The sequence below is a fragment of the Motacilla alba genome, chromosome 1A (genome assembly GCF_015832195.1).
Source record: "Motacilla alba alba isolate MOTALB_02 chromosome 1A, Motacilla_alba_V1.0_pri, whole genome shotgun sequence".
NCBI lineage: Eukaryota > Metazoa > Chordata > Aves > Passeriformes > Motacillidae > Motacilla > Motacilla alba.
The window spans coordinates 4,538,548-4,555,244 of NC_052031.1; the positions used below are offsets into that span (position 1 = coordinate 4,538,548).

The 16,697-nt window shown below is 40.9% G+C and overlaps 1 protein-coding gene across 1 annotated transcript in view; it reads left to right on the forward strand.

The window, feature by feature from the left end:
• Nucleotides 1-16,697, forward strand: part of TAF3 (TATA-box binding protein associated factor 3) — a 113,723-nt gene that overhangs the window by 82,455 nt on the left and 14,571 nt on the right. Inside the window, exons 3-4 of the mRNA XM_038153325.1 lie at nucleotides 4,758-6,574; nucleotides 11,557-11,639. Coding sequence (XP_038009253.1) covers nucleotides 4,758-6,574; nucleotides 11,557-11,639 — 1,900 coding nt within the window. The remainder of the gene's footprint in view (nucleotides 1-4,757; nucleotides 6,575-11,556; nucleotides 11,640-16,697) is intronic.

Below are 16,697 nucleotides of genomic sequence, written 5' to 3' on the forward strand. Positions count from 1 at the left end.
AAGATCATGACTATTTTAATTTTATAGCTATAGTTATGTATGATAGGTTTTCTTGCTTGAAGAATGCCCCTACATAGGTGCATTTCTACTCAATTGGATGAGTTTTGCATCTGTTTTTCCTGCCTTCACTTTTATCTGACCTGTTGTGCTGCATCCTCTCTCAAGGCAGCCAGGTGAGCATGATAATGTGGTACATGCAATTGCACTTCTTTTTCTGCAGAATTTCTATTCCTTTGTGCCCTCGTGTCAGTTTCAGGGACAAATAGTCCTTCAGTTTTCATAAACCTGGAAATTCATTACTGAAGTGTTGGGTGTTGCTGTCCTGAAACTAAGCTGTGGCTAAATTAAGAAGGTATATATTCAGTAAACCATTGGTCTGGGGTCCCTGCTGTGCTACAGGGACACGATGTACCAAGAAATAGAGTTTGAGCTTCTTTAGTGCTTTTTCCTTAGAAAGGGTACAGAAATTTCAGTTTCTTGACTGAACTGTTCAGCTTAAGAAATTCTCCAGCATTTGAAGTGGTGACAGATCCCCACTGTTTGCATGTGGGATTCTGATGCTTTCTGTCCAGATGCTGCATATTTATCATAAAGTTCAGCTTTTACAGCTCCTCTGTGAGATGGAATTATGATCATTTGTCAGGTGGCAAGGCGGCAGGATGTGTAGGGACCTGCCCCAAATCACCCTGCAGACCTGTGTCAAGAGAGGAGTGGATTCCTTCCTCCCCTAACTTCAAAACCATCCTTTCATGAAAGTGAATTTGCCTTCTGACATAGAGCCAGGTGATGTTGTTACCCATTGAATCATTTAGGTTGGAGAAGCCCTCTGAGATCATCAAGTCCATTTACCCAACTCTGCCAAGTCACCACTAAATCCATGTCCCCAAGTGACGTATCCGTGTGTTTTTTGAGCAATTCCAGGGACGGTGATTCCACCACTTCCCTGGCACAGCCTAATATTCTCAAGTAAGAAATGCTGCCTTTCTAACCAGATTTATCATAGGCAGCATGCTGACAGCTCTCAGCTTGTTTTATTTCAGTGATGGACAAATTCAGTGTTGTGATGGCAGAACTCATCCCTCCTGTAACCCAGGCTCTGCACAGGGGGCCCACTGACATAATAAACAATTGCTCTCTATAGCTTTAGTAATGTGAGCATTAATATTGATCCAGCACTGACTTCTCTAACGACCAAAAAAAAATGTATCTGTTATCTTGAGAAACCTCCCAAACAGCTCCAGTCTCCTTTCATTACAGGGGAGAGTTATGAGGGCAGATGGTTGAGGTGATATCCATTTGACCTATAGATGCTAACTCGGGCTGGATCATTAATAAGGTGGCTGGAGATGGGGAGAAATGGCATTAAATAGAGTTTTAAAGCAATCCTGTGCACAAAGGATGGTGCATCCAGAAGTGCCAGGTGGCAAAAAAGATGGACAGAGGTGAGGAAGCGGCCACGTGGTTGTAAATGCTCATCACCAAGTCAGGCAGCAAACACTTAAAAGCTGATGTTTTTCCATATTTAGTTCCTGCTCTGGTGTGAATCCTTTGGGAGGAAAAAGAGCCATAGGTTTTGAACTCAAGATAGAAATTTCACTTTCTCTAATTAACTGAACCCCCCCACCACCAAAAAAAAAAAAAAAAAAAAGCTTCATTGTTTTCTGCCACAGCTGTGGTGGCTCAGGTTTGAAAGCTGCTGCCTGGCAGAAAACCAGTCCTTGCTAAGGATCAGACTGTGGCCTTGTTCCAAGAGAAATTTGGATTTCATTTGACCACGATAGGATTCCAGATTGTCATCTGAGCATGTCTGAAAAGTGGTGAATGTGTGTCAGTAGTTAAGTGCTCATGAACTTCCTTAGTCCCTGGATTGTTCAGGACTGACCCAGGCAATTTTTTCCAGATGTTTTGGGGAATCCAAGTCCATATAAAAGGGATGGTAATGCCTCTGCTTCCTTACTAAGTTGTCTTTGTGGCTTGCAGGAATGTGCATGAAAGCTGGAGCCAAGACACCCCGATTTCTTGTCTCACCTCTACAAACTGCACTTTAACCTTTCTGCCCTTCCCTGGCACCTCCACACAAGATCACAGAAACTTCGTGGGCCCGCTGCAAACTTTACTTGGCCTTATTAAAAAAAAAATAAGCATTGCTCTTTCTTTATTGTACAGAACTCCAGTCCCTGTTCTCCAAAGCTCCTCTGAAATTGTTTTTTTGCCTTTGATCCAGCAGCTGCTGGTATTCTGCAATCCTGAGTAGGTAAAACATGAGAAGCACCTTGGGATGGGAAGGAGTTATAAAAATATGAAATATTGCAGTGCCCTTCTGTGAGATACAGTGTAAGAGAAGAGCTGTTTAAATGGACACTAGGCAGAAATCTTTAGCAAATTAATGTTCTGATTTTTCTAGTAAATGTAAATTTTTACTGTTGCAGTAGTTTATTTTCCACTTTATTGGCTTTTTTTATCCCCTGTTTCTTGTATTAAAATGGTTAATATTCCTATCTCTATTCTAAAATTCCTATTCTTTTCTAAAGTCTATATCATCAAACCCTATCTTTCCTAATATTTTAATTTGGCTATACTTTTCATCTTGTGGCTGAGGTAGAAGATTTCTCTAAATCCCAATTTTAAAGTATGATGTTTGTTTTAAATTTTATCTCCTACTTTTAAACAAAAACAAACTCTCAGTTCTGAAGTAGGTGGAATGGGGTTTGGAGGAAATTGCTCAGTAGCAACCAGTGCTGTGTGACATCTGATGAATGCTGATTCTTCATCCCCAAAACCTTCTGAGCTGGTGAAGGCAGCTGATTTCTGCAGCAGCTTAAACAGAGATTGAAATTACTTCCATGATGGGGAAGCAGATTTTTTTCCCCCATAGCAGGTGCAGGCTCAGTCCACAGTGATTTCTCAGTTATACTCTAACTTTGCAGTTTAAAAAATTCAATGTCAGTGCCCAGCCAGGCAAAACCTAACTCCCTAACATTTCTGTTTTTCACGGAAGGCTAAGACTTTATCCTCAGGCAAAGTCTTCTCTCTGGGCTGGCTGCTGTAAATCCTCTGGGCCCTGGCAAAAGCCAGACTTGCTAGCTCATTTTACTTAATTTGTGATGCTGGCAAGATTTGTGCTGCAGCCCAGGGCTCTTGACTCAACTCTCCTAAATCAGAGCATTGACACATTACAGTAGAGAAACACCAGCACAGAAAACCTGAAAATAAACTCCTTGGAAAGAGATATTTCAGAAAGATGCTGTCTTGCTGAGTTTTAAATAGTGTTTAGTGGAATGTTTCAAGTTTCTTGGTGCTTTTTTCATTAAAGCCACCTGCTCATTAGGAAGTTGGGTTTTGGCTACTGTCCTTGTAAATGTTTTTTACAACATATTTCATGTGAGAATCTTGGGGCACTGGATATCTTTCCTCAGAAACCCTGATAGACAAAATGTCTTGAGTTTTTGCAGGTGGGTAAACAGAAACTTGGGGTAAAGTGAAATGAGGTTGTCTGTGTAGGAATGTTAACCAGCAGAGGTGTAATGATGTAATTACTCCAAACACAAATGTGTCAGGTTAATGCCTGTGTAGACATTCTTATTCAGGACTAAGAATCCTTTTTCCTGCTCGGATAATTCCATTTTGAAAGTGAGGAAGTGTATCGAAGAGGATAAAGTGCTTGGCTGTGGTTGTGGAGATCAGAGGTTCTCTTTTTAAATCTACTGTGGATTTGTTGGGAGATCTCAAGTGGATTTTCTCCTTTCTCTGCACCATAATGTCACGTGTGGCTCTGAAGATGGTGTTGTATGTAGGGGGAAAAATTTGTTATTAAACAAAAAACCAGAGCAATCACACAGGTGGTAGCCACACTGGTTTGGAATAGTTGATGTCTGATGTCTACACTGTGTAGATTTCAGGTTTATCTTGTTTTCCCAAGCTGGTATTTGGTCTCACAACTCGAATGCCCACTTGCTCTGAAGTGTGCTAGGTGAATTCCTCCTTCATTTTGGTTTCACTGCTGCAGGAAGCTGGCATATGCACTTCCAGGATTGTCCCACCATGCCAACAAAACAACAGTAAGGGAAATGATGGGAAAATGCATTTCAAAGGCATGTTCCTGATCTGAACCAACACACACTCATGATGCTGGGGCGTTCCCATAAAGTCATAACAGATAATGTCCACCTGCAGCAGCTCTTAAGATAGTATCAGAGACAGAACCTGGCAGGTGGATGGGGCTTAGTCCTCTGCTTTAACCTTCAGCAAGTGCTGCTTCAGGAAGAATAAACTAGGTTTAGGAAGATGTTTTCCTAGTAGTTAGTCTGCAGTCAAATTTGTATGATATATGGGCAAGAAAGACAGTTCTGGTTAATTTTACTTTGACCCTTTGCTTTGACACTGTGTTACAGCAAAAATTGCTTCAACCTCTTGCCTTTCATTTAAAAATGAATGAAGAAGTTATTCGTGTGGTTTTGGGTAGAACTGACACTTTGGGCCTGCTCTGCAAGCTCTGCCATTGGTGAGCTCTACCCTCCTCTTCTTTGCTCATGGGTTCAGTGTTACACTGCAGTGAGGGCACCTGCCAGTTCCAGTGGTGGCTGATGTGACACAGGAGGTGCCACATGTTCCTCCAAGCAGACCAGTAAGAAGCCCTTAGGTGGCCAGTTGTCTGTTCTGGGCTGAGCTGCACATGAATATTTGTTGTGGTGCTTGTTTGTTTCTGTAAAACGCATTTCAATTATCCTAATGCTTTTTCTAAACGCTCTTTGTTGCAGAAGAGGAAGAGGAGCAGGTTCCTACCGATGGAGGTACATCTGCAGAGGCCATGCAGGTCCCACTGGAAGAAGAAGGAGATATGGAAGAGGATGAGGCAATTAATGATGAGAACTACTTGAGCAAGAGACCATTAGAAAGTCCTGATCCTGAGGAATTCCCACCTGTGAAAAGGCCAAAACTGTCTGTTTCCAAAGGGGACGCCTTGGATGGAACTGTGGAACCACGTGAGCCTCTTAGCTCAATAAATACACAAAAAGTACCACCAATGCTTTCTCCAGTTCACGTTCAGGACAGTACAGACTTAGCCCCCCCTTCGCCAGAACCACCAATGTTGGCTCCCATTGCAAAATCCCAAGTGCCGACCCCCAAAACTGTAGAGGCAAAGCCGTTTGTACCCAAAACAAAGTCCAAAACAAGTTCTCCCGGACAAAAGACAAAATCACCCAAAACTACACCCTCACCAGTGGTAGCTGGCAGTCCCATTCGTTCACCAAAACCTGGATCCAAAGAAAAAAAGTCACCAGGTCGTGCCAAGAGCCCAAAAAGTCCCAAAAGTCCAAAGGTTCCTGTTCACGTTCCACAACCACCCGTGAAGCCTGAAACACCAAGTAGAACCCCTCCGGCTGCATTGAGTGAGAAGATAGGAAAGGAAAATATCCAAGTGAAACAGGGACAGACACCACCTGAGCCTGCCCCCAAGCCAAATATGGACAACCAGGTGAAGAAAGTCCCGGTCATGGACAAGACCATTGATGATTCAATCGATGCTGTGATTGCTCGTGCGTGTGCAGAACGAGAGCCGGATCCCTTCGAGTTTTCCTCTGGGTCCGAATCTGAAGGGGAAATTTTTACCAGTCCTAAAAGACTTTCTATTTCAGAGTCTACTACTCCTAAACCTTCTGTTCCTGCCAATAGTGCAAATAAGGCAGGAGCAACTCCAATACCTGCCTCAGGTGGGACTTCAAGTTCAGACATTTCATGGACAATGGATGACTCAATTGATGAGGTCATTCGGAAGGCAAACATGGGGACACCTTCTAATCCACCTACCAACTTCACTTATTTCTCCTCTCCTTCTGCTTCACCTCCAACTCCAGAGCCTCTTGTCAAAGTCTATGAGGAGAAAACCAAGTTGGCTTCATCGACAGAAGTGAAAAAGAAATTGAAAAAAGAGCTGAAAACTAAAATGAAGAAGAAAGAAAAACAAAAAGAAAAAGATAAAGAGAAGAACAAGGAGAAAAATAAGGAGAAGGAAAAGAACAAGGAGAAAGATAAAGACAAGGAAGGAAACAAGGAAGCAAAGTTTCAGTGGAAGGAACTACTCAAAGAGGAGGATCCTGATCTGTATAAATTCAAACTAAAGGACTTTGAGGATGCTGACACAAAGGTAAAGTTGAAGGATGGCAATACCAAAAAAGAGAGAGAAAAACATAAAGATAAAAAGAAAGAGAAAGAGAAAGGCAAAAAGGACAAGGATAAAAAAGACAAAGAGAAACTCAAAGATAAGGGTAAGGAAGATAAGATAAAGGTGCCATCAGCACCTCTTGTGTTACCTCCCAAAGAAATGTCTATGCCCTTGTTCAGCACACCATCTGCCATGAGGCTTCCCAGCATGTTACCTTCCTTGTCTCCCATGCTACCCGAAAAACTATTTGAGGACAAAGAGAAACCTAAAGAGAAGAAGAAGGACAAAAAAGAGAAGAAGAAAAAGAAAGAAAGGGAGAAGGACAAAGAAAAGGAAAAGAAGGAGAAGGAAAAGGAGAGGAAAGAAAGAGAAAAGAAAGAGAAAGAAAAGGAGAAACACAAACATGAAAAGGTAAGCTGGTTGGATGAGTTGAGATGTCACACTTGCTTGAAGAATCCACATGGATTCCTGTGTTTGCTGCTGAGCATTGTCTAAGAGCTTTGAGGAGAAGTGTGGTTACAGGTTTGGTGTTTCTTAATAATAACAGCTTCAAGAAGGTGTCCACCAAGAGTTTCAGAGATGGTCCCACATCTTTGGAAAACAAAACAGTGGAATTCTAGTTACATGAATTTGAAATGTGAGATTGTCCTGGCTTTTCTCAACCTTCTTTTCACTTGGAAAAGCTGAGGCTCAGATGCAACAACAACACACACAGCAAAGGGATGCAGTTTTGTGATGCAGAAGGTTTGTTCTGTAGGTTTCCACTAGAAGGGCAGCAGCCCTACACCTTTCATATAAACTTTAAATTTTGTTTCTAGAAATCCACTGTTTCGAAGTTTGTAGAAGCCTGAAAATTCCCAGGTGGACAGAAATGAGAAGCAGTCTGCCTTCAAATAAATGTTATCTTACATGCTCAAAAGAGTTGCTGAGTCTTCTCTTAGCAAATCTGCCCCCTTGTTGCTCCAATTTGTTTGAAGTAAGAAAATTATTTTCAAATTATGGTCTAAGTGTTCAAGTGTCACCTTTCTTTGGAGTCTTATTCTTGAGAGACAGAAGGGGAGAGCTAATTTTCAAGGGGTTTGAGCTCCTTCCATTCTTGTAACTCTTACTGATTTACATCAGCCAAAGATAATTTCTTCTTTCCAATATCACCTAATCTTGAGAATATATTTAATATTTAAGAAATGAAACCAGCATATTTGCATGTTATCAGATTTGAAATCCCATTAGAAGCAGCTCCCCTAATTCAGGATTTGCTCTAATTTTTTGTCACTTCACCTTATAATACGCATTAAATTGTTAATATTGAAAAGAAAGAAGAAAAGAAAGAAGAAAAGAAAGAAGAAAAGAAAGAAGATTGTCTTCCTGTGTGATAACCTTGGATACAAGAGTTCCTAAATCTCTATCCTTAGCCTTAGGAAGCACTGTGTGAGTTCCAGTTTTACCAAGATGCTCTTTACATCCTGCTTTGAGTATAATACTCGGTTTGTACAAGCTCAGGTTTGGGACATTCCTCACTCTCCTTTTGTTGCCAGTCTTATCTTACCTGCTGGACTTGCAACAAAGTGCTGATTTCAAAACTTGATACATTTTTTAAGTTTACAAATTGTTTTTCCCTGCAGAATATGGGTGGTGTGGAGAACTTTGTCTGCTGTGGATGAGTTTGTGATCAACAGGGTGGTGGCCCAGTTGTCCATGATAATGTTATGTCTGTCTTAGACTGCAGCAATACTTTCACAGATTCCCCATTTTATCTGCCTGCCCCTCATGCCTGAGCAGTTTTAGCAGTATTTTGTTGAGAATTTCTGCTGAGATTTCTTTTTTAAGTTAAATATGGGTGCATGTAAAATAGAGGCCATGAGTTGCTTGTTTTCCACATTTTCAGTTTTGCATTTCTTCTGCAGTTGTCTGTGTCAAGTTTGCTTTTAGAGTGATAAACAGACACACAAGCAAATACAAAGTGGTAAAGCTTCAGTATAGACTCACTATATATATATGTATATATATTAGGAAAAGGAGTTCAACACTAATAAAAACTTGGACAAATTAAATTGACAAAGCTGCCCATTACCTTGGCAGAAAGTCCCTGTCAAAAGATAAACTTTAAAGCTAGAATGCATGAAAGAGTCCCCAGATAGAATTAAAATTTAAACTGATTCTTGAGAGATAAGCTTTTTTTTAAATCCACCTCTTTGCTGCAAGTCAGGATTTTAAAAATAAATTTCCCCTTTAAATCTCTTGAGCGATTTTCATTTTTTGCAAGGCCGCACTGCTGGTGTCCTGGAAAAATGGAGAGTTAGAGCTTTATCAGTTGGTGCCCTGAGGTATGTGGCAAAGAAGCTAAATCCTTGAAGATTAGCAAAAAAAATGCAGCACATGGCAATAAGGGGCTTATATGACTACTAGTATTAGTTCAGGTGAAAGAAGTATTGCTTATACATAAAACTGGACAAATCCACTGACAATGTATTTTTAGTTAGCTACAAAGGAGTCTTATATTGCTGGACTTTACCTCTTTGGTGATTTGGGAAGCTTAGTAATCCACTGTAAATGCTCTTCTGCTGGCCCCAATTCCCAGTATTACTCCAGAATGCTGCTCTTTCGTTTTAACCCCTAAAAGTACATGTTTCCTTAATTTAGCTTTTAGATCACACAATGACTTATTTAGCCAGCAGTTGTGCTGCAAGAGCAAATGATCAGGTTACAGCTTGGACATTTAATCTGCCGCGGCGCGTCTGCCTCGAGGTGTAAGCACAACCTGGGAGATGAGTTTGTGGGCTCGCTGCAGTTTCAGCTCCTGGTGACCAGGAGGAAATATCAGAGTCCCATTTCTAACATTGCTGCAGTTAAACAAAAACTGACTCAGCTGTAATATTCCCATTTCTGAGCCTAGTTGTAGTTATTACCTTTGTGCGCATCCCATCCTGTTGGGTGATTGAGGCTTTTTATCAAGTTTTTCCTGGAATTTTGCCCCAGGCTGCTGAAAAGTACAGAGCAGCAAACAGAACACTGCATAAATGGCAGAAAACAGAAGCTGGAGGCTTCATGCTGGGCATGTTTGATGATGGCACCAAAGAGGAGAAGCTTTGTCTCAGGGCTTGCCTGCAGCTCCATGCCCTGCAGTGGTGTTGGGTGCTGCCCGTAGAGCCAGAAAAGGAGATGTGGGGCACTGCCTTGTGAGCTCCACCAGATGAAAAGCAAACACTTGGAGCAGTTACACCCCATTCGTACTCCAGAGATTACCAGGCATGCTGTAGGAGTGACTGAGCAGCTCAGGGAGCAGCTCCTGACCCAGTTTCAGCTAACGTTAATAAGCTGAGCTGGAAACTAAAGTAGTTGAGGAACTGCTTCATGATAAATGGAGCCATCCTTGCATCAGGGCAGGGCTTGCCAGAGCTGCCCCAAAGTAAGCTGCCCTTGCTTCTGTGTCAAAATCCTGTCATCAGTGTAGAGGAAGACCCAGCTCTGCAGGATGTAACTGTGAATGCTCCTTAGTTTTCTCCCTGGTCTAGTGATGTAAACCTTACACACAAAACCCACTTTGTAGAAAGATGCTTCCTGTCCTCTTGCATCAAAGGATAAGATTTAGCCTTCTGGTGGAGCCTTGTTTTCCTCTCCTAGCAGACTGTGATGTTGATATCTGAGCATAAAGAAGTGGTTTATGTGCTTTTCTCCTGCCCTGTGTGCCCACACCACCATTGTTTAGAATGGACCAAGGACCTTCATAAATGGCGTGGGCATCTCTGTGCTGTGTGCTGGAAGCTGCAGCAGCAATGCCTGTCCTGAGATGTTTTGTATTCAAAACAGGCACTAAAGAAGGAGGAGAAACCTGTGCAGGAATAGAGGCAAGATAGGCAGTGCAAAGCCATAGTCCTGAGCCTGCAGTAGCCAGGGTTCAGTTTCAGTCTCTAAGCAGTGGTGATGTTACAGGTTAAGATGCTGGAAAAACAGAGAAAAGACTCACCTATCACCTATGGAAGATGCAGTGAAATTGTTGCAGGCATTTGAAGCTTCGGAGGAAAAAGCTCTTGCACCACTCCAGGGGAATGACATAACAAAAAATGGTTCTACAAAAACAAAGAGTGCAGAGAGGCCTGTGAAATCAGCTAATCCACATCCATGGAGAGCTGTATTGCACAGCACAGTTCACTGTGTCAGAGCAGGAACACCACTCAGGCTGCTCTCTTTCTCTCTCTGGCCTAGACATCTCCTGGAGAGCAGCTCCAATTCTTTTGTCAAAGTGCATGGCACGAGATTTTGTTCTTACCTTTCTCAAAATTAAGTCCCACTTGAGCCCTCCCACTCTGGCCTGCTCTCTCCCACACTGCATTATATGCTTTGCATTAATTGTTTGCCTTCCCTTTTTCTGTGAAAGCCTTATGAAACTGGAAATTTTACCAGGTTTCCATTTAGTTGTATGCATATTGGTTTTGTCCAAGTTCCTGGACAGGATTCAGCCAAGTGGTTGTTTTATTAAATATGGTGACACACATGTCAAAATGAGATCAGTCTCCCATCTCTGTTATTATATGTATCTCTCTCTATATATAATGTATATACTCTTGTCATATATGGATGTAAGTTGAGTAATGAATGCCTGGAGAACCTTTACAGTGTCAGCTGTAGCATCTGTGGTCATTTTGGACAGGTTTTGCAAACCAGTAGCTCAATGGGAGTTGGTAATTTTGGCATATACTGGTTCCATAAGTTCAAGGACATATTCTAAACATGGTCTAAATTCCACCAGATACCAAGATTGGAATCCCAGGCCACTTGAAAAATAGTCATTAAAAACCTCAGCCTAATTGCAGTAAAATGTAGTGGCTGTTATGCCTGTGTGGATAAGAACTTTCATAAAGTATTCGGTGTTGGTGAATTCAGCTTGGAGTTTATTTGCTTCCTTTGTCTCTCCTTTTGATTCAAGAGAGTCATGGTACATTTATGTGATGAACCTGGGAAATAATTGAATTTAAATCTTAGGAAAACATGCAAGCACCAATGGATGCCTGACAAGTTTGAGTACTAAGATCAAAGCATTTCATGTCATTACTTAGAAACAAACTGGGAAGTTTCATGTCTCTAGAAAAATACTTAATCAGGAAGATTTGCTAACAAATTGTATCAGGAGGTACAAATGCAGCAAATTTTCAAGTTGGTTTTTTTTTAGCTTAGAGTTTGTATTTGTGAATTGCTACAGCTGGGACTCCATCCACGCCAGACTGAGACCCATCCACGCCATGGGACAAAGTGTGAGAGAGCAGTGATTAGTCTGTCATAGTTTTGTTTCATTAAGTTGATATGCTCTGGTTAACTCCATCAGTGCTTTCATGTAATTAATATATTTTGGGAGTCTGCTTGCAGTCTTTGATTGATGATTGTGTTCCCCTGTACAGATAAAGGTGGAACCAGTTGTTCCAGCTCCATCACCGGTTATTCCTCGGCTGACTTTAAGAGTGGGCGCAGGCCAAGACAAGATGTAAGTACAAATAAATCCATCTGTGAGTTGTGTGCTCACCACAGTCCATCCTCTGGCACTTGTGGGAGTTTTTCTTTTCAGTGGGAAAAGCTTAAAAGTTAGGGGCAAATTATATCTATACAGCAAAGTGTATTCTCCAAGTGAAGCCCATCACCTTCCATCCATCCTACTGTGCGTCCCATTCCATGTCTTTCTAGGGCATGGATCACAGGACTCCATCTGGGCTGGCATGGTGCCTCCAGTGACATTTAGTGAGGTTTCTGTAATGGATGCTTATCCTGAGTGTAACCTGCAGCTAAGTTTCACAACACTCCCCAGCTAACAGTTGTTTTATGCTTTAAAACATAACAGTTGGAATTCCTTTATACACATCTGTTTTATTATAACTGTTGATGATTATTCATGAGTGTGCCTAACGCATTTCAAGTGCTGCTTCATTAGCTCCCTAATTATTGGGTGCTGTTGTACAAATAATAGTTACTTTGTACTGGATGAGCATAAATAGGGTGATCCCTATCCTGAGATCATCCAGCATAAACAGGAGGCTGGAGAGGCTGGGGAAGGCATGTGTCACCAGGCTTCTTAGGCTGCTCCTGTGTTGTATGTGAAGGGTTTCTTTTAATCAGGTTTTTCATGTTGATTTCATGGCACAAAGCACACTTTCATGTCCAATGGTAAACATGAACACTCACAGATCTTTCATTTCCATTCCTCACATTAAATACTGCTAATGCAGTTGTTTCTCTTATAGACCCATTATGAACTAAACACCCTGATCACTCATTTTTCTGCTCTAGAAGTTAAATAGGATTTTGATGATTATTTTCTTTTTCTCTGCTGTCCTCCTTCTCCCCAGTAGGTAACCATGGCTTTTACTGGTTTGAAGCTGCTAAGGGACTTCAGTCATTCCTTAGTTTCTAAGGGACACCCACATCCCTATCATTAACCATTTTTGCTTCCTTCTTTTCACAGTATTTGAGTGTGATCTAAAATTTCTATGCCTCAGGTTGCTGTACAAAGTTCCAGCTCTCTCAGAATACTTGTCTGTCCTGCTGAGCATGATTTGAATGTGCATGGCTGGACATGCTGTCCCTTGAAAGCTCACAAATCCATTTTCCTCCTTGAGGAGACATGGATACTTTTAAATTCTGCTTTTCCAAGGACTGTAGAGTGTTTATATGGGGGAAATTAACTCATATTTTCAAGGCAGAACTTCTGAATTAAAGTTCTGAAGCCATATTTTAGCACCAGTTGTCTTCCAACCTGATCTCACCACAGTGTTTCTCATACCCACACACATTTTGAGAGGGGACTTCAGGCTCCATCTGTTTGCTACAAATCATGCAGGTGCATCATTGTCATCCCTGCCAGCTCTTAGGTCTGAGATACTGACATCTCATTTCATGGGCTTTTGGGAAACTCACTTTATTCCAGATTCATTTTTACATCTTTAGTGGCACCTTGGCCCCCATCTGAGGGCCTCATAACAGGCAGAAAAAAATGCTTTTTGATGTGTTATAGTAAGGGAAAATTAAACTTAATGTTTCATCTGTGTTGGTAATGAGGTTCTAAATATCTGGCAATTATCATATAAAAATGTTGTGTTTCAATTAGCCTGTCTCTGGAGTTAACTGGCATGGGATTGGTTGAGGATACCATGAATCTCCATGGAATGGTGCAAGGAAAATTTTTAGGGATTCCTAGAATTTGATATCAGTAGAAACTAGATGGAGAAATTGGTTATTTCAAATTCTCTGTTAGTGAGAAAAGCTGTTTGGAGGCTTTTGGACATACTCAAGTACCTGTTCAATTGGAATTTAATTTGTTTGGGGGAACTTCCTATAGAACATCTTCAATAGAAGCACTTACAGATCTTCATGAGGCACAGGGCTTTCAGGATTCTGAAGAAGAAGTGTCAGATTGATGGTGCATGGAATGGAGATTCACATGACACCATAAACTCAGCACAGCCCCAGCACAAGCTGGCTGAGTAACACAGCAGTAGTGAGCAAAATGCCCTGGAGAAGTGAAGGCTGTGGAGAGACCTTAGAGCCCCTTCCAGTTCCTAAAGGGCTCCAAAAAAACTGCAGAGAAACTTTCTACAAAGGCATGGAGTGCCAGGATAGGGGGGAATGGCTTCAAACTGACAGAAGGCAGGGTTAGATGGGATATGAGGAAGAAATTCTTCCCTGTGAGGGTGGGTAGGCCCTGGCACAGGGTGCCCAGAGAAGCTGTGGCTGCCCCTGGATCCCTGGAAGTGTCCAAAGCCAGGTTGGACAGGGCTTGGAGCAGCCTGAGATAGTGGAAGATGTCCCTGCCCAGGGCAGGGGGTTGGAACTGGATGATCTTAAGGTCCCTTCCAACCCAAATCATTCTATGATTTTATAATTTTACTTCTTGACTCCTCTGCTTGGACCAGTGTACAAAGCAGTGATGGCAGCAGGAGGAAGATCTTTTCTCTTGTGTTTGTGAATAAAAGTACATATTTCTCCCAGATTCAAAGCAATACCTGCATTCAGGCTTGTCTGGAGTGCAAATGTTCTTACAACATGCATCATCTCAAAAGAAGTGGCTATTAACAACATTGGGTTAATTGACATGAAAATGTATTATTGCTGAAGGATGGACAAACCAATATTGGAAAAGCTGTCCTACTTAAGAGTTTTTTTGCAAGTGTTTTAACTGCACAGTAAAACAAGAATAAAGTAGATTATTATCAAAGCATTTCCATCTTAGTTGTAAACAATTACAGCAATACTTGCATGGATGCCACATTAGAAGAAATTTACTGGATTCCATTCTAATGCAATTAGAGCTGATTTTGTTCTTTAAATGAATAAAAGGTCAGCTAGTAAATCTAGTTTATCTCAAGTCCAGGCTTCAATAAATTGTTTTATTTAATTTGTTGTAAAAGATCTTATCCTTAATGGGCCTTGCTCTTATTGGTTTGCTTGGGTTCTAAAATATTTATGACCACTTTTTTAGATATGATTTGAATGATATGTTGGAAGGGTTTTTCTTTTTTTTTTTTTCCATTCCAGTGTTATCAAGGTAGATTGCTAACTGAGTTAGTATAGGAAGGAACTAGTGATGCTATCTTTTTCAAAACAAAACAACCAAAACAAAAAACACAAACTTTTAAATTTTAAATGAGCTGCAAATGATGAGTAGGGTTTAATACTTTTATTCAATTACATCATGGCTTCTTTTTGTCTTATTATTTTTTCCTAAGCACTGTCATTTTTCATACACATAAGTTTTTTAAAATCATATCTATTGATAAGGTGTTGACATTCCAGCTACTACTACAGCTGACATAAACTTCAGCAAAAGTACATGCTGTAATGTTTGATACTTCTGATAAATTTATGCTACATTTAAATACAGCTTTTAAGAAAAAACACATGGCTGCTGACACTAATGCCAGACCACAAAGCACAGAACTACTCACTGGGTGCTGTTCCAGTGTTTCTGTGCCCTGGAAGCAGGATATTTGTTTTTTGTGAAATCAGGTCTCCAAATTTACCTTAAAATTTCAGACTTTTGCTCCAGACTCGTATCATAACTCTGCCATCAGCAGGGAACCTGGAAAGCAGACAGGAAGAAGGGGAAAGACAGGCATTTTAACAATGTTTAACTGGTAAACCTGACCTGCTGCTCTAATGAAATTGCCCCTTGTCTTCCATGTTTTTAAGTGAGTAGATACGTGACTTTCTCCAAAAACAAATGACACACATGCACAGATATGTGTGTGTGTGTGCCTGTAAAAATGTATATTGAATAACCTGTGGATTGTGAGATAAAATCCTAAAAGGATTAAGGGATGAAAAATATTTTGTTACCCAGATACTTAATTGGCCCCACTAAAAATCTTTATTACATGGTAGGATATTATCAGTCCAAGGCCAACTTATTTTTGTGTGGAGGCTCATTCAGCTGCATGGTACCCCCATGACAAAAGCCATGAGCAGAACCAGCTGACATCCTGTGTAGAGGATCTCAAAACCAAGGGTTAAGATAGAGAAATTATCCTGTGGTCATAGAAGCGACCTCTCTGTGCACCATCAGTGACCCAGAAGAATATTTTTGGGACTAGGAGGACAGGAGAACCTAGTTTATTACACCAAGTTAATTACACCAAGTTTCTTGATTATCCATCTAAGAACTTCTACGACCCCCACAAGGAAGAATTTTTTTCCCAATATCCAATCTAACCCTGCCCTCTTTCAGTTCTATTTGCTCAATAATTTCTTCTTTTAAGTGCAACACAAAATTTTAGTAAATCAGTTCTTCACTCATACTTTTTGAAATCCCACAGAGCTATACAATCTCACCTGTAGCATGCAGAGTCCCACCAAGTGTATGCTCACCAAAAAAGAGATGCCCTAATAAGGGATCTTCTATCTAAAACAAGCTTAATTTACAAAAGAGTTGAGTTGCAAACTATCCAGAGATTGAATTTTCTTGAGAAAATTGCACACACACATACACAATCAGACTTTAAAAGGTCATGGCACCAAGAAAGGAAAGACGATTTTAACAAATGCATCCATATGCTTCTTATTGACCTGGTTGGAGAAAGAAATTAGGCAAGGACTATGTTGGTGCTCCCCAAAGCTCACTGAGGACCTGAGTTGCTGCTGTAACATGAATATGTGTTCTTTTAAAACCGTTCAAGCTCTGTGTGAGTTGTGGAAAAAAAAGCTGGATATCCAAGACTTTGCTGCTAGTTTGAGTTAAACTAGAATCCTGCCCTCTGCAGTTTGCAGGAATGTACCTCATTGTTACAGAATCATCTTTGGTGTATATTCAGGAGCTTCAGTTTTTAATAGGGTTGTTCTCATGCAGATAAATCAGAGGGTGTGAAGAAACTTTTGAACTTTGGGTGCTATTTAGTGGTGTGCTAGTCAGACTTTGATAATTTACATTATTGTCTTCATAATGTTTGCCCACAAAAGCTGAATAATGGGGTTCATTAAGCTCCCTGTACAGGCATATCCAAATTGTTTGCCTCCAGCCTTGGCTCCCTACGTGTGGCTGAGGAGGGAAGGATTGGCT